This window comes from Macaca thibetana, chromosome 7 (genome assembly GCF_024542745.1).
Source record: "Macaca thibetana thibetana isolate TM-01 chromosome 7, ASM2454274v1, whole genome shotgun sequence".
Classification (NCBI taxonomy): Eukaryota; Metazoa; Chordata; class Mammalia; order Primates; family Cercopithecidae; genus Macaca; species Macaca thibetana.
This window is the reverse complement of record NC_065584.1, coordinates 76332402-76350670: the sequence shown is the minus strand read 5'-3', so window position 1 is coordinate 76350670 and position 18269 is coordinate 76332402. Positions and strand designations below refer to the sequence as shown.

General features: G+C 39.2%; 1 protein-coding gene and 1 pseudogene across 1 annotated transcript; both read right to left on the bottom strand.

Moving 5' to 3' along the window:
- Nucleotides 1-278: 278 nt before the first annotated feature.
- On the bottom strand, nucleotides 279-12036 carry DTD2 (D-aminoacyl-tRNA deacylase 2). Its single transcript, XM_050799691.1, has 3 exons — nucleotides 11809-12036; nucleotides 7509-7578; nucleotides 279-2713 (listed from the first exon to the last, which is right to left on the bottom strand). Exons 1-3 carry the CDS (start codon nucleotides 11917-11919, stop codon nucleotides 2388-2390), a joined length of 507 nt encoding a protein of 168 aa, XP_050655648.1. The 5' UTR covers nucleotides 11920-12036; the 3' UTR covers nucleotides 279-2387.
- Nucleotides 12037-17236: 5200 nt separating this feature from the next.
- LOC126959159 (60S ribosomal protein L9-like) lies at nucleotides 17237-17873 on the bottom strand (annotated as a pseudogene).
- Between the last annotated feature and the right edge of the window lie 396 nt (nucleotides 17874-18269).

Sequence of the window (18269 nt, the reverse complement as noted above, 5' to 3'; positions counted from 1 at the left end):
AACTTCATTTGCCTTTTCCCTTGTTGTAGCCTCTCTGGAAATTAAGCAAAGATGTCTATCATCTTCTGCTTAATAACCTTTCATGTACTTGAAACTGTTATTCTCCCTGGTACCTCAAGCACATTTTTTAAAGAGGATTGCCTGAACTCTAAAACAGCAATCAAGGGCTATGAGTCAGCATTTCACCTAGACATAAAATCAAAATGGTTTAAAATCGGTAACATTATCTTTTTGAAAGATGTACATACCTCTTTGGAGAAACTATGAGACAATTGGAGTTTGCCAGTTTATGAATAGTTTATTACATTTCAATAAGTGTATCATGAATCAATAAAGCAAAAGTGAAGGACAATGAGCTCATTACCAAGCCACTTATTGATTCTTAGTTCCAAAATAGAATAGTACAGGAAGGGTATAGAGAAAATAGGATTTTTTCATGATAAAATTTTAAGCATCTTAGGAACACAGACCTAAAGAAACTATAAGACACATTTTCAGCAGCTATTTAGGATGTTTGTTTACCTTTTTTTTTTGTCAATTAGAATTAGTTATTTGGTTTTTACTCTAAAAAAAAAAAAGCCTTTTCAACTCAAGTCAGAGGAGTTTGCCAAAACTGAATACTACCTCTTACTGACTTAATTATTCTTTCAATTTCTTGTATATCTTCCTTTCTTGCCTTTGAAAAGTTTACCTTACTAGCTGCCTATCTTACATCACTGTCCTAGCTCAGACTGCCCTAACAAAATACCATTGGACTGGGTGGTTTAAACAACAGAAATTTATTTCCTCACAGTTCTGGGGGTTAGAAGTTCAAGCTCAAGGTGTCCGCATGGTCTGTTTCTGGTGACTACTTTCTTTCTGGCTTATAGACAGTCACCTTCCCGCTGTGTCCTCAGGCGGGGGTGTTGTGGGATGGAATAGTTGGAGGAGCCCCATCTCCAGATACCATCACACTGATAAGGGCTTCAACATATAAATTTTGGGGATGGGAACAAACATCTAGTTCAAAACATTCACTAACAGAAAAATTGACACTGGCTCCATATCATCAAGCAGATAATATGGAAATGAACAAGTCAATCTGTTTTCAAACTATTCTTATGGGAAGTTTCCCCTTTTCTCCCTTTTATAGCAATCTAATTCAATGGGAAAGGAACTTCTTAAACAATTTATGAACTAACACTAATTTCATGAACTAGTTCTTTAAAAAGCAAAGACAAAAAGTGAGACACATGGTTCTGGTAAAAACTGAGAAATAGACCATTAACCCACTTATATAGTATGTTTAATAAAAACAACTTTTAAACCCTTATACTTTGTTCTTATATCAAGTAAAGATTCTTAAAGTAATGTAAAACATTTGGATGTCCCTGGAAAGTAATATAGCACACAATAACACCTTTATATTACATATATATATGTTAGAGACTGGGTCTTGCTATTCTGCCCAGGCTGGTCTCAAACTCCTGGGCTCAAGTGATCCTCCCACCTCGGCCTCCCAAAGTGCTGGGATGATAGGCATGAGCCACCACACTTGGCCTTATATTACATTTTCATGCATATTAAAAGAAATGGTGACTTACATATGGGAATATAGAAAACTGAAATAGTAAACAAAATTAACAAAGTAATAATTGGGTTGTGCTGCAGTTTACCTAATATTAATACAAATAGTTATTTTTATTACATGTTATACAAATTTGATGGTATAAGAAATGTGTTTTTCTTGTTTGCGTGACTCTCTTCACAGCAAAATACTCAAGATGTACATAATTTTTTAAAAACAATTAAGAGGCCGGGCATGGTGGCTCACACCTGTAGTCCCAGCACTTTGGGAGGCCAAGGTGGGCAGATCACGAGGTCAGGAGATCAAGACCATCTGGCCAACACGGTGAAACCCCATCTCTACTAAAAATACAAAAAAATTATCTGGGCATGGTGGTATGCGCCTGTAATCCCAGCTACTTGGGAGGCTGAGGCAGGAGAATCGCTTGAACCCGGGAGGCGGAGGTTGCAGTGAGCCAAGATTGCGCCACTGCACTCCAGCCTGGCAACAGAGTGAGACTCCGTCTCAAAACAAAAACAAAAACAAAAACAAAAAAAAATTAAGAACATTTCCTTAATGACTATGAAGTGAATAGACAGCGTATTTCAAATTTTCAAGTAGAAGGGTAGAGGAATGTAGGACCAAAAGTGACTGAGATCCAGAGTTTAGGTGACTTGGCAAAGTCATCCAATTAGCAGGTGCAGAATTACATATGAAACTCAAGATTTTCTTGTCTAAAAATGCTGAAGATTAGTACATTCAAGATGAAGGGAAAGAAAATCTAATTATACTTTAGATCATTTCATACCAGAAAACAGCTATAGAAACTAGTTTTTCATTTTCAAAACTCAATTAAGTGTGTGAATGGTCCGTTGGTGTCCAGCTTTAACACCTGCCTGTTCCCGTAAGTGCCATGTTCCACTACAACCCCAGCTTCAGCACACTTGCTATTAGCAGCTACTTCTTTTTCACATAGCATCACAAATTGAGAGTAAAGTTCCAACCCTTCTTCTTTTCCAGAGTTAGAGTGATATTGCATGTTTCTTCCTTTTAGTCTTCCTCCAAGGGTAGCTTGAGGGATAATAAGAATGTTGCCAGGTAGATCCAATATAGAGACATGCTTGCCATTTTCTGTCTCACTTAATTTCACATTTAACAGTGTATTAACTGGGTGAGGAAGAAAGGCAAAACATTTTAAAGTGAAAAACAAACATGAAGAAAACCATCAAGTTTTTAGTCAGCAAATCTCATGTTTAAAATTCAGTTTGTCAGCTCATGCCTCTAACCCAAAGTCTCTATTTAGATTTAAAATACTGCTTCACTAAGCTAAATAATCTAAGCATGAAAAATAAAGCAATTTTCATGCAGAAAATAGTATGATATTTTAAATCTGAATTGGCAGTTAAGATCACCTAACAGTAAGTTCATCCAGAAAGGTCTAAAGAATTAACTGTACACTAGAACCTCAAATATTGTTCCCCTGGGGGAATACATGAGAAGATTTTACTTTCATGTTCCTTTTATTTAGTAAGTAAATCCCACTGGAAAAGTACAAGGGTAACTCCTTAAACCAAATTCTGCTTGCTTGCTTGCTTGATTTATTTATTTAGAGACAGAGTCTCACTCTGTTGCCCAGGCTTGAGTGCAATGGCGCGATCTCAGCTAACTGCAACCTCTGCCTCCTGGGTTCAAGTGATTCTCCTGCCTCAGCCTCCCGAGTAGCTGGGACTACAGGCGTGTGCCACCACGCCCGGCTAATTTTTTGTATTTTTAGTAGAGACGGGGTTTCACTGTACTAGCCAGGCTGGTCTCGATCTCCTGACCTCATGATCCACCCACCTCGGCCTCCCAAAGTGTTGGGATTACGGGCGTGAGTCAACGCACCCAGCTAAATTTTTCTTTATAATGGAATATCAAATAAAAATTTTAGTGCAGTTATTATTTTAAACTTAGTTGCCAAGAGTTCTAAGTGGAGACAAAGGTTCCTGTTTCAATCCCATTATAAACCAGCCAATTTTGTTGTTTAATAACCTTAAAGGCAATATTAACATGGACTAATTATTTTATAAATATAACTCATGAGAGAAGGGTAAAGGTGAAAGCAAGAATCATCAGAAATTCATTGTTATAACTGAAAAAGTAAATAAAAACATATAAAGCTACTGGCATTATCTTCATATACATATAAGAAAACATGTGATATTATTTGCATAGCATTCATGAGATTTCTTATAGCTAATAAGAAATGTTGAAACCACAATAAGTATCCATATATAGCTAAAAGTCTAAACTTAGAAAGCCTTTATACCTCAACATTAACCATTTTTGAAACAATAAGCAAAGGAAGTGTCTAATATAAATAGACCTAGGGTCTCTCTACCTCTATAAAGGTGTACCTGACTTCTGTTTGCAAAGCATAGTCCTGAGAGGGCAAATGGTAGAAGGAACTATATAAACTTCAAGACACCCGTCCTCAAATTAGGCTTTAAAGGGTATGCTTTCTGTTGGGGTAGTTAACGGTTTTAATTATTAGAGGGTCTTTAGTAAATATTCATATTGTTACCCCTCTCTACAAATCATGGAATTAATCTGGTAAAAACCTGCCAAGGTGAACACCCAAATGAATTTCTAAGCTAGGCATTAAGCATCATCAGTTTTCACTTAACATTTATTTTTACTTACCTCTAGTTTTCTCTATCACAAATAGAACTTTGCTGTTTAGCCAGCAGTCTTTACTGACTGCTTGTAAGGAAACTTTCCAGAGCACTTCATTCCACTCAAAATCACTATCTAGCTATCTAGGCCTCAGGCTAGTGACAGAGTAAATAGGCAATTTTGGAATAACAGGCCTGAGAGATAATGCTACAATTTATTATATTTCCATGTACCTCCCTCTACTGGCTATAACTGAGATTTCAGTTAATGCTGTTGGTATACATATATCAGTATGTAGATAAATACAATGTAGAACCAGTAAGTAGAATTAAAACGAGACAATGAATTAATGGCATGTTGGAAACTGAAATATCCTAAAATAGGTTATCAATCAAGTATCTCTAATGATGTATATGGGATATTAAGCTTTGACAGGTTTCTGGCCCTCAGTCCAATTATATTGAAGGTGAATGGAGGAAGATTCTATACATCTCTATGTTAGCTATGCTATTTCAGATTTTGTGGATATAACTGGTTATTATATTCTCAAGGGATATATGCTTTGATTGGAAATATCTGAATCTATATCATAAATATGAGGTGAGGCTTCAGAGAATTCCATCACATTGACTTACTTAGCCTACTGGAATACAGTGAAGTACAAGCTAATACTATTAATAATAGATGGACTTACTTTGCTTACAACTCAAACGAGTAGAATGTGATTCTTAGAGTCATATATTTCTTTACTGAAAACCATGATATAAAAAATCATGTGTTAGTGTTAGACTATCCGCTACAAGAGTTAGGGTGGACCTCCTTGGTGTTTTAAATTCACTACAATCTTATGTACGTATTTAAAGTGAACTCACAAAGACAGATAAGGAAGCGCACAGGATTTAATCACTATAAAACAACATGCAGTTTGGATGTAGTAGGCATATTTCATACTATTATGATGAAGAACCATTTGAGACTCCATAAGACAACTTTACAAAGTCAATCTTAAGTCAGAATGACAAAAACTTTCTTTCCTGTTTTTGAAGGTTTCTATTTTTTTATGGACCAAAAAAGATTTAATCCAAAGCAAAATATTAATTTAGGAAAGTGGACAGACTGTCTAACACTCCAGCATTAGGATCTGACAAATTATTCTCTATAATAGGAGTCCTCATTACATTATGTTCTGTTCTGTTTTTTTTTTTTTTGAGATGGAGTCTTGCTCTGTCACCCAGGCTGGAGGGCAGTGGTGTGATCTCGGCTCACTGCAACCTCCGCCTCCTGGGTTCACACCATTCTCCTACCTCAGCCTTCCGAGTAGCTGGGACTACAGGCGCCCACCACCACGCCCCACTAATTTTTTTGTATTTTTAGTAGAGGCAGGGTTTCACCATGTTAGCCAGGATGGTCTTGATCTCCTGACCTCGTGATATGCCTGCCTTGGCCTCCCAAAGTGCTGGGATTACAGGAGTGAGCCACAGCGCCCGGCCTCTCTCTTTTTTTTTTTCCTTCTTCAGACCAGAACATTCTGTTCTTAACCCTTCAGAGGTTCCTTATTATCTTCTGGATTCAAATTTCAAACTATTGCAGTTACTGGCTTTCCATTCTCACCTAGCATAGTCTCTTAAGTCTGGTTTTCATCTTTTGACAAAGTTGTCAGACATGTTTGATATGTTACTAAAAAATTCCCACTAGGAATTTTAGCTTTTTGTCCAAGCTCTTCCTCATTGGCCTATTTGCCCTTGAAGCTCTTCTAGGTTAACTTCTGTAAGCTTCAACTGCCCATTTGTATAATTAATATTTCTTATTAATCCAACTAATGGATGCTGTCCTTTACTAATGAAGAGAATACAACCTGTTCCCAACCTTAAGGATAGCTTCTTTTCTTTCAAGTTTGTATGTATGCTTGTTTGTGGATATAATCCTTATATCCAAATAGTGTCCTGAAAGGGTATATGATTTGATTTGGTATATCTGAACCTATGTAATTATCACATGAAATACTATAGCCATGTGAGATAGTGTATATATACATATCACTATACAGTGCTATAGCCTATCCAGGAAACCAGAAAGCTGCAGGTAGATAAATTAGTGTTCAGAGATCCCTGAACATTGACTCTATTTTCCACGTCCTTGGAGGAAGTGTGGCTGTGATGACACTGAATTTGGCTCAAGACCCAGGAGAACCTTATATCTATACTTATTTCCACAAAAAAGGGCATACAGGGCTAATGTAAATTCTTCCATAATAATGATATAAACTTGAGTTGTCCAGGTTTGATGAGACCCACATCTTGTATATACAGCGTCATCTACTGCCTCTGTTAGGGACTCTGGGGGATAAAGGAAACTATATTAAGAAATGCAGCATCTGTTTCTCCCTGTGTGACCACCCTACTTCCAAGAATTTTCTGTATCCTTGGCTGAAGTGCATTGTGTATATGTGTTTTTATGTACACTCTTCTACATCAATCTGTAAGTCACCTGAAATGCTGCAGATGTTTTAAAAGAATTTCACCATACTTGCTTACTTTAAACTTTGAAACAGGCAAATAGCTAAGGCCAATAACACTAGATAGAATTAAGTAATTAATAACATCAGCACAGTTTAAGATTGTGCATCTTAGGATGGGCAGGGATTGGTTAATGGATACAAAATTACAGCTAGATAGGAGGAATGAGTTCTGGTGTTCTGCAGCACTGTAGGATGAATATGGCTAACTATAATTTATTATATACTGTCAAAAGTCTAGAAGAAAGGATTTTAAATGTTCACAACACAAATAACAAATGTTTGAGATAATGCATATCTGGTTTGATTGTTATACATTGTATACAGTATTAAAATATCACTTTGTATCCCATGAATATGTAAAATTATTATTTTAAAAATAAAAGGGAAGGAAAAAGATTGTGCTTCTTGTCCCTTCTGGTTCATTTGTCTATTACTGTTCTTTCTCACTATCTTTTTTTTTTTTTTTTGAGACAGGGTCTCACTCTGTTGCCCAGGCTGGAGTGCAGGGGCACCATCTTAGCTTACTGCAGCCTCGACCTCCTGGCCTCAAGCAATCTTCCAGCCTCAGCCTCCTAAGTAGCTAGGACCATAGGCACAAGTCACCATGCCCAGCTACTTTTGTTTATTTTCTGTAGAGAAGAGGTCTTACTATGTTGCCCAGGCCAGCTTCTAACTCCTGGGTTCAAGTAATCCACCTGCCTTGGCCTCCCAACGTGTTGGGAATTACAAATGTGAGCACCACGCTTGGCCTCTCACTCTTAAAAAAAAGAAACAAAGTCAAACACATACCCATTTTGGGAAGAATTTCTTTATCAGCTCCCTTGAAAAAGCACACGTAGATCACCAATCCTCTTTGGACCTATGAGAAATCACCACAGTAAACTCAGATTACAACAATATCTATAAAGATACAGGGCTAAAAAAGATACAGGGCTAAATGGGTACAGTTTCACAACTATTAATATTATAGACATAGAGGTTAAAAGCACAGAAAATGAACTTTACAAAAGATTTCTCATGTGAGAAAACAAAATATTTTTCAAGTTTCAATCATTGGTTGTTATTTCTTTCAAAAATTAAGTTTAAGGCAGGGCGCGGTAGCTCATGCCTGTAATCCCAGCACTTTGGGAGGCCGAGGTGGGCGGATCACGAGGTCAGGAGATCAAGACCATCCTGGCTAACACGGTGAAACCTCGTCTCTACTAAAAATACAAAAAACTAGCCGGGCGAGGTGGCGGGCGCCTGTAGTCCCAGCTACTCGGGAGGCTGAGGCAGGAGAATGGCATGAACCCAGGAGGCGGAGCTTGCAGTGAGCCGAGATCGCACCACTGCACTCCAGCCTGGGCGAGAGAGAGAGATTCCATCTCGAAAAAAAAAAAAAAAGAATTAAGTTTAAAATATAGTGAAGAGCAGTGAAGACAAGTTATACCTTCAAACATTTATTTCTAATCAAAATCATTAAAACAATCAAGCAGCCTTTTCCCAAGTAAGGGTGACAGACTTAGAAACATTTCATTTGCTGGGCCCCATTTATTCAATGCCAAGTGAATTTACATTATACCAGATACAGCTGATGGATAAACAACATGTGACTGATATCTTTTGACATCATCTCTCTTTATTTCCCCTAATCCATTTACTTACAGATAATGAAAATAATGGTCTGATTCTATTTCTATAAACTCCAGGAAACTGTCCAATTATTATTATTTGTTGTTAATGCTTTAAATAAACATGATAGGGACCTGAAAATTGCATTTGTGATAATAAGTTCTACATTAAAAGGTTGGTTGTTATCAGGAATATAGGCTTATTTATTTTACATAATGACTTGGATATTTCTTAGATCTTGTAGGACAGAGACTATACAGAAAAGAGACATTTGAATAGTGACTTTGATTCTGCTTCTGAGTGAATCATTAGATTTTTTGATTCTGTAAATTAACCTTGACTCCAGGAGCTATTAGGAAGATTAAATGAGTTAATATTTGTAAAGTACTTAAAAACAGTGCCTGGTTCACAGTAAGTGCTATATTAGTGTTTATTAAATGAGTATGTAAAAATAAATTTAAGGGCAGAGGCACAATTTATTTCACATTTTAACTTCCAAAGCACTTTACAGGCTGTTTTGTACATGATAGGGATTCAATTTATCTGTTGATTGCATTAACATTCAACTATATGTTCCAGGCTCTATGTGTTATCCAAAGAATTTTCTAGATACATGTAAATGCAGCTCTGCACTCACACTTGATTTACCTGGAAAAGAAGTGAGTCTTAAAAAGTGCAATTGTGCTACTGAAACAATAGGCAAGGGCCTCCAATGCATACCCTTAAGAAGCTGGCAAGTTATTATAGGTATTTGCACTATTGTCACAGGCCTCTCCACTACTATTGTTTTCATCATGAATCAAAATCTTAAGGATATTTATATTTGGACACATGCAATGTCAGAATTAAATACCTAATTATTTGCACAATGATAACTGTTCTTTCCACTAACATTATCTCCTCATTAAGGTCTTTGCCTTTCATTTATTCCATAATAGATCTTAAGTTGTGACTTCTCTTCAAGTCAAAATCACTTTCCATATAACTTCTTTGGTATAAAACATTTCAAATATATAGAAAAATACAGATAATTCTCACTGTAGCTTTAAAAAGTTCACTTACCAGGAACAAAAACATTAGTCTGTGACAGCAAAGTTCTAAATGAATGAAACTAACAACAAGCAAAGAAAGTAACCTTCAAATCTTGACAATTAAAATGCTGTTTCTAAAAAAACCAGAACTTTTAATAATAGAACAGTAGAGAACACATAAGAAGAATTTACATTTTCTCACCATCTAAATTACTTGTCAGCTCTTTAATTTAGTTATGTGTGTAGGAGCGAACGGGAAAGCCTTTAAAATAGTTTTTAAGTTTATAAACACTGATAGTTTGGATGCCAGCAATAAAATATATGTGATTTTGCATAAGAAGATGTAGCCTGAAAAACATAAAAAAGATAAATAAGCATGGAAGGAAACTAAATGACTGATAGTTTGTTATTTATAGTGTCTGGAGGCAACTATAAAAATGGATAATTCAGCCGGGCGCGGTGGCTCACACCTGTAATCCCAGCACTTTGGGAGGCCTAGGCGGGCGGATCACGAGGTCAGGAGTTTGAGACCATCCTGGCTAGCATGGTGAAACCCCGTCTGTACTGAAAATACAAAAAATTAGCCGGGCGTGGTGGCGGGCGCCTGTGGTCCCAGGTGCTCAGGAGGCTGAGGCAGGAGAATGGCGTGAACCCGGGAGGCAGAGCTTGCAGTGAGCTGAGATCGCGCCACTGCACTCCAGCCTGGGCGACAGAGCAAGCCTCCGTCTCAAAAAAAAAAAAAAAAAAAAAGAAAGGATAATTATTTTATTTATTATTTATTTTTGAAAGGAGGTCTCACTCTGTGGCTCAGGCTGGAGTGCAGTGGCAGGATCTCCCCTCACTGCAACCTCCGCCTCCCGGGTTCAAGAGATTCTCCTGCCTCAGCCTCCTGAGTAGCTGGGATTACAGGTGCCCGCCACCTAGCCTGGCTAATTTTTGTATTTTCAGTAGAGATGGGATTTCACCATGTTGGCCAGGCTGGTCTCAATCTCCTGACCTCAAGTGATCCGCCAGCCTCGGCCTCCCAAAGTGCTGGGATTATTGCGCCCAGCCAGTTAATTCTTTAGATAGGATGGCAAAATACAGTAATAAAATTTCAAATAAGGATATCAAGACCTCACAAAAAATCATGACAAAAAGAAGAAATAAGAAAAGTGAATTTCTGGGAGAGAGATAAGAATACAGAGATTTCTATGCTTATATTTCCAAATTAGCACAGGGCAACAGATTCTGATTTTAGAATAATCACCCACATATCAAATAGTTCACTGGTACTATTTAAAATAATAAGTAGGCCGGGCGCTGTGGCTCAGGCCTGTAATCCCAGCACTTTGGGAGGCTGAGGCAAATGGATCACCTGAGGTCAGTTCTAGACAAGCCTGGCCAAAATGGCGAAACCCCGTCTCTACTAAAAATACAAAAATCAGCCGGGCGTGGTACCTTGCTCCTGTTGTCCCAGCTACTCGGGAGGCTGAGGAAGGAAAATTGCTTGAACCTGGGAGGTGCAGGTTGCAGTGAGCCGAGATCGTGCCACTGCACTCCACCCTGGGCGACAGATCAAGACTTCATCTCAAAAAATAAATAAATAAATAAATAAAATATAAAATAACTAACATTGTTTTAATTAATGCTAGATCTGGGACCGAATTCAGCAGAAAAGATGAGCGAATGAGATTTTGCTACACTGAAGTTTCTGAGTGTCTACAAAAGTCTTAATTACGAACTAATTTTTTTCTTACATTTCAACGTACTTCAAAACTACGTCAGAGGCCTTAAAGAAAATTTTATTTGTTTTTGTATGCAGTGGGGGCAGGCTGTCTTAAAAAGGAAAGTATGTATGAAAGTAGAAGGAACTCATAGTGACATAAATGTTTTAAATTCTTTGGAGAAATGTGTTTGATAACAATGCAACATTGTTATAAAAGTAGTGGTCTTTGTTTTCTCAGTTGGAAATAGGTCAAAATTTTTAAAAGGCTTCTTGAAAAACAGTTGTTTCTTAGGAAATCTCATGTCTTTGCTAAGACCAAGTCAACATAAGGGGGAATTCAACGCGATCTGAGGCGTAAGTTAAAGCAGATCATGAACTCTTGCAGCAAACCTGACCTACAAGCTTGCCCTCGACCAGCATAGGCCACGAGCTACAAGGGGTCTGAGACAGTAAGGCCCGAAGTCCACCGAACTCAGTTTCAAATCCCCGTGGTCCCCGCAAAAAGGGAGACGCGCTCTTCCGCTCGGGGGCTACAACTGGCGCCGGGGAACGGTGATGCAGGACCGAAAAGAGAAGCGCAGCCAGGCAGGCCACTGCGGCCAGCGTCAAGCTGACCGGGTATCCCCGCGGCCGGACCGCCGGTCTCAGAGAGAGTCACAGAGCAGACGGGTCACCGAGATAACGCAAAAAAACCGCCCCGCATGCCGGAGGATAACGAGAGCTGCCGGGCTGACGTTACCTCTACCCACTGGGCCGCGGCGTCCCCTTCGGCTGGGCGAATTTGCAGCCGGGCGTGCAGGCACTGCTGCAGGAGCGCCCGGGCCTGAAGCATCCGGCTAGTCTCAGCCATGGCTTAGGCCCGCGCCGCGGCCGGACGCTTACTGGGCCGCGTGTCGCAGGCCCCTTCCTCGACGCGCAGGCGGCGCAGACGGGGCGGGGCACGACGAAGGGACTGCCCCGATCGCCCAGTGGCCCCGCCCTTCTAGGGGCGGGGGCTCGGCCCGACTCTCGGATGTCCCGGATGTGCGATCTTGGAGGTCGGCGTAGCGCTAAGCTGCTCCGCAGCTCCTGCCCAACTCTGCAAAAGGCGCTCAGTGTATACTTTTATTAAACGACTGAAAAGACTCGTTAGATCTCTTTCCTACAAACCTTTTAAGAAACATTTTTCACCTCAGAAAGCTTAGATTCCAACTGTTGAAAAATTTTAAATCTGCTTGATTTAAATTCATGTTATGCCCATATGAAAGTGAGTAAACAAATAATTGAATCAAAGAGCAAGCGGAGATGGAACTAAAAGCTATATATACATCCTTCACAATTTTCCTTATTCCAATCAATAAAACAATGCTGCCTCCTCTATCGGGAATGCTATAAATCATTCTGATTCCACAGTTGTGAAAAGGTATTGGTATGCTATATGAATACACATTCTTTAGGAGATATCCTTTGTAAAAATGTTCTTATCCAAGAAAGTGTGATTGTTAATAACTTAGCCCGCTACTAATACAAAAATGAAACAGTTTATTCTGATGCATATGATGTAAATTCTGTGATGCGTTTTCTGGAAGTACATATGAGAATGTAAATAAAACTAAACAAGGGCTTGATTTTCTTTCCCATGTAACGTATTCCTTAAACATGCATCAGATTAGCATTTATTTTTCTATGGGCTTGGATGGTCTAGATGAGGAATAATAGTGTTACCCTGATTGCATTACCCAGGTCATTGATTTGGGCCAGTTGACACAATGTGCCTATACATTCGGATCTGTTGTTTAAAAAGATGACATCACTGACAGTGTTGCTATCCATACAAAGTAGTGTGACTGAAGAAAATAATCCATGTATAATCAACAGTCCTTTGTACACAAAATCGAAGCTGCTTGTTTGCTGGTTATCTTGCAGCCAGGTTTACGCTTTTAGTAAAAACAGAAAGCAAAATGTCACATGATCTCTGATTGCTGCATTGCAAGGATTCCAACATTTGTTGACATTTGTCTGCAAAGCACAGACAAGTTGAATTGCTTCACGTTTGCACCTTTATGTCATTATAACTACTGAGTCTCTTTTCTCTCCGTCTCTCAGATTCAGATTTTACAGGCCTGAAAGAAACTTTGACATACAGACCATTAACTACGTCCCAGAATAAGAGAAGACTTTGGTGTCCGTTTGTATGTGGTTGCAGGAAATAGGGAGGTCTATTGAAAATAGGGTATATGGTTCACAGAGATCTTTCTACAGTGAGGGTGTCTTTAACAAATTGGGAAACCCTTCCTATGAGTAGAATAGATGGAGTATGGATGGTAATGATTAGCTTCTAAAAAATCACTAATTACTTTAAACCTTCCTATTGAGTGAGGATCTCGTGGACATTGCTGTAGGTACAGTAATAGGCTGTGACTCATTTATTTTTTACTTCTATTTGCAGAAGGTAATAGAGAGTAGCCACCAAAGACAGCATTTTCTTTCTGTATGTTATTTTTTGAACACTTAGTTTCATTCTACAAATAATTTAAGAAGGAAGGACATGCATGCAATAAAATAGTAAAATGTGAATTAAAGCATTAAGAATAAAGAAATTAGAATTATGTCAGTAAGCCACAATGGGGGAAATTGAAAACAGGTAAGGCAGTGGTTCTCGCCTGGAGTGCTGAGATGATATAGTATGCAGCAAAGTTTTCACAAATATATAACTTCAATTTTTGTTATAAAACAATTATGTTCATTGTATGTACATATGAGGTGCTGTAGTTTGTACAATTTGTTTCAAGTTGGAACTAAAGGCAAAGCATAGCATTAAGTTGGCTTTACAAGAAGATGGTGGTTCACTGGAATGTAAGAGAGCTCTGCCTTGTGATTGTATGAGAAATCATTGAGCAGAGATAATTCTCAAACACCTACAATACTGAAAGTGTATATGGATAGGGAATTAATTGTGGATGGGTTCTAGGTCCTCTGAGATGGTATAATAACTAATTTAGTGTTATTTTAACTTCTTTAATTCATTCAAGTTGGCTGCCCCAAATTCTGGCATTCAAAGTATTTCACAAACATGAAAAGTTTGAGAACAATTTCTAAAAGATTCCTTAGAGTTGATGCTAAGCTTCCTGATTGTAAATAGGAGAGGATAGGGAAGGGCAGTATAATCTATTTCATAGTTCTAGGGATAAGCAGAGCTTTTCCTCAGATTTAGCTCTAAGTTGAGCCTCTTACCTGAGACTTTATATAGGATATGTTAATAAATACAAGTGCAGGCGGAGTGCAGTGGCTGATGCCTGTAATCCCAGCACTTTGGGAGGCTGAGGCAGGCGGATCACGAGGTCAGGAGATTGAGACCATCCTGGCTAACATGGTGAAACTGTTTTTAGTCTCTACTAAAAAATACAAAAACATTAGCCAGGTGTGGTGGCCGGTGCCTATAGTCCCAGCTACTCAGGAGGCTGAGGCAGGAGTATGGTGTGAACCTAGGAAGTGGAGCTTGCAGTGAGCCGAGATCACGCCATTACACTCCAGCCTGGATGACAGAGAGAAACTCCGTCTAAAAAACTAAAAACTAAAAAATACAAGTGCAACTGGAAGAGGTAGGTATTTTATCTTAGGGAAGACTGGATCTAGCCTTCTAGTTTAAAGCCCAGAGATTTTTTTTTTTTTTTTTTTTCATTGCTTAGGGAGATAACCAGGTTCTGAGAAATTGGTTAACATTAACTAAAATGCACATTAGATTGGGGTAGAACCAGAATACTGATTTAGTCATTTATAATAAGAAATATTGCCATGACATGGAGTGGAAATTCTCACACAGGGCATGATCAGCATGTTCCCCCTGTGGGTAAGCACAGGAAGCTAGATCATATTCAGAAGTCTCTTTATTAATTAACTATGAGAAATACTCAAAATCGGTATGACCAGCATATTATTTTTATGTAGAGAGAGTAACACAGAAATCAGGATGTTGCTTGGTAAATGAGAACTCAGAACAAAGAGGGTGAGAAAAGTTTTTTGTGGAAGACACCTAACTATGACCCCAAGTACTAAGCACAGGAGATAGTGAGAAATATGCTAAACTATGTCCCTACAGCAAGATGTAGTATCAGATTTTCTAGGGCAATTTCTTTAATTGTTCCTTGATAAAATCATAATCCCTTGATATAACCCCAAAATAAAAGCAAGTCTTCAGATGTAATATGGTCTAAATATGCTAATGTGGCAGTCCTACTCTACTAGAGATTAATGCATGAACTTTGTGTACTTCACTTAATCCTAATCAATTTTCTCAACTGGGTTTTTGAGAAGTGTTGAACAATGGGATCATTCAAGGTTTAGTCCATGGCAAGGGCTTGTGGAGTAGGGTGTTTTATATTATTGACCAAGACATTATGATTTAGAGATCAAAAGAGCAAACGGGGAGGTTACACTGTATGTTGAAAAGGGAAAGGCCAAATTAGGACATGCATTTGGATGAATAGCTATGCTGGTTATATATGAAGGTGGATTTAAGGATTTCTGAAAAAGCAGTTTTGTCTACTATAACATATAAATGAAAAAATTAGTTTCCTAAAGTTCTATGCAGTGACAGATATAATTTTGGCTTGGAAAAAATGTCAAAGCTATTGTCTTGACAGAAAACAGATGGCACACTTTCAAAAGGTGAAGAGAGGCTGAGCATGGTGGTGGCTCATGCCTGTAATCCCAGCACTTTGGGAGGCTGAAGCTGGAGAATTACTTCAGCCCAAGAGTTTGACACTAGCCTGGGCAAGATGGTGGGACCCCCGTCTCTATTGAAAAAAGAAAGAAAGTCGGGCACGGTGGCTCACACCTGTAATCCTAGCACTTTGGGAGGCCGAGGTGGGTGGATCACTTGAGCTCAGCAGTTCGAGATCAGCCTGGCCAACATGGTGAAACCCCATCTCTACTAAAATACAAAAAGTAGCCGGGCGTGGTGGTTTGTGCCTATAATCCCAGCTACTGGGAAAGCTGAGGTGGGACAATCGCCTGAACCCGGGAGGCGAGGGTTGCATGAGCTGAGATTGAACCACTGCACTTCAGCCTGGGTGACACAGCAAGACTCCATCTAAAAAAGAAAAGAAAAGAGAGAGAAAGAGGAAGGAAGGGAGGGAGGAAGGAAGAAAGGAAAGAAGGAAGGAAGAGGAAAGAGAGAGAAAGGAAGAAAGGAGAGAAAGAAAGAAAGAAAAAAAGCAAGGAAACAAGACAAAGTGGTGAGAGTGAGAGAGTTGAATGATGGTTGAATGAAGGGATCATTAACCAGGTATGTGAAAGGTTAAGGAAAACCATCAGGGGATAGTGAAGGACCCAGGGTTAGCAACAACAGGAAGCAGTTACCATTCTGAAGGGTAAGAGGAAGGAATAGTTTTCTTCAAGAACCAGCAAGAACTGTGAGTCACACTTGACAGGATCTGTGACCTTCCATAGAGAAATGCAGCCTCTGCCAAACTGCAGCCTGTTTTCTCTTTCCTCCTACCTTCAATTGTCTGCCATTTCTCTCATTGGCCACACCCAGCTGGAAGTTAGAGTAAGCGTTGATTCAGTACAGAAAGAACAGCCTCCTGGTACACAGAATAGGTTACAGAAGGATGGAGAGTGGATCTGAAAGGACACACGGAGAAGATCCAGGGCAGCAACTACTTCCAGCTTCTATGGACAGAGAGAAATATCAATACCTACCTTCTACAGGATAATTTAGTGGCAACATATACCCCTCATCTGTATACCCAGTTTTCTAATTACAAGGGGTTATTTTATGAAACAATTACATTTTGGGTGATAGCTGTAAAGAATAATTACCTTATTTTGTTTTGTTTTGTTTTTCAGAAAAAGTCCCAAATCAATAGGTATTTTATTACATAATGAAAATATCACAAATAAGGCCAGGTGTGGTGGCTCACCCCTGCAATCCCAGCACATTGGAAGGCTGAGGAAGGAGGATTGCTTGAGTCCAGGAGTTTGAGACAAGCCTGGGCAACATAGCAAAACCCTGTCTCTACAAAAAATACCAAAAAATCAGCCAGGCATGTTGGTGCACGCCTGTGGTCCTAGCTACTTGGGAGGCTGAGGTGGAAGGATTGCTTGAGCCCAGGAGGTTGAGGCTGCAGTGAGCTGTGATTGTTCCACTGCACTCCAGCCTGGGCAGACTGTCTAAAAAAAAAAAATCACAAATAGGTTTTAGGATTCATCTGGCATCTTGTTTCAGAAGCTGGACAACTCTTAGATCTTATTCGATCAGCCTGCTGAACTGTTCCTTTTTCGGAGACATAGATGTCATCCAAAAAATTTCTGATGTCTTTGATTTTAACTGTTGTGTCTTGCTGAATCAAAGCAACTGAATTTGAAATAAGCTCAATGTCATTTCCTTCAAGGATTAATTCATCTTTCTGGGCTTGAGATACTGAAAAAACATTTATCCTCATTCGAACCCTGTGGATGTATTTTTTACCCAAGAAATTGTGGGTTTCAACAAGAGACCTGTTCTCCCAGAATACGATGTTGATGAGGAAGTGAGCTTACAGAGACTTCATCTTGTAATGGAAGCCCACAGTAGCACTCTTGATCATGTTCTGTACATGACTACAAATAGTGTGCATGGCAGCCAGTTCCTTTCTCTTTCCCCACCAGTTGTCAACTTGGAGCCTCTTCCTTTTCTTTCCAAGGAGACTGAGTTATACATTGGTGTGACTGAAGTCCCTCTGCAGGGTTCTTCTGGGGCCCTTCAAAGTGACTGTGTTTCTTCAGAGTGATATCAACATTTTCTGGAATGTTGACAGTCTGATTGCTGAGAATGGTCTTCATTCTGACAGTACATGCCACAGAGAGAATGTCTCGTCATCACATTCTTGTAGCCCATAAGGGAGCTGTGTATTCAAGAACAATTATTTTAGCTTAAGAATATGGGACAATTATCTATTGAGGTGAACAGATAATGCTAATGAAACTACATTTGTAAAAGTGAGGCCAGGCACCGTGGCTCACACCTGTAATCCCAGTACTTTGGGAGGCTTAGGTGGGTGGATCACTTGAAGCTAGAAGTTCGAGACCAGCTGGCCAACATGGTGAAACCCCGTCTCTACTAAAAATACAAAAGTTAGCTGTGTATGATAGCATGTGCCTGTAATCCCAGCTACTCAGGAGGCTGAAGTAGGAGAATTGCTTGAACCTGGGGGTGGAGGCTGCCGTGAGCTGAAATTG

Bases quoted from the DNA above. Each gene is read 5' to 3' on its own strand.
- DTD2 (XM_050799691.1), bottom strand. From the start codon at position 11,919: ATGGCTGAGACTAGCCGGATGCTTCAGGCCCGGGCGCTCCTGCAGCAG. The intron at 7,579-11,808 runs GTAACGTCAGCC...GATTTCTCATAG, and splicing joins CCGCGGCCCAGTGGGTAGAG to GTCCAAAGAGGATTGGTGAT. The intron at 2,714-7,508 runs GTATGTGTTTGA...TTCCTCACCCAG, and splicing joins AGAAATTCTTCCCAAAATGG to TTAATACACTGTTAAATGTG.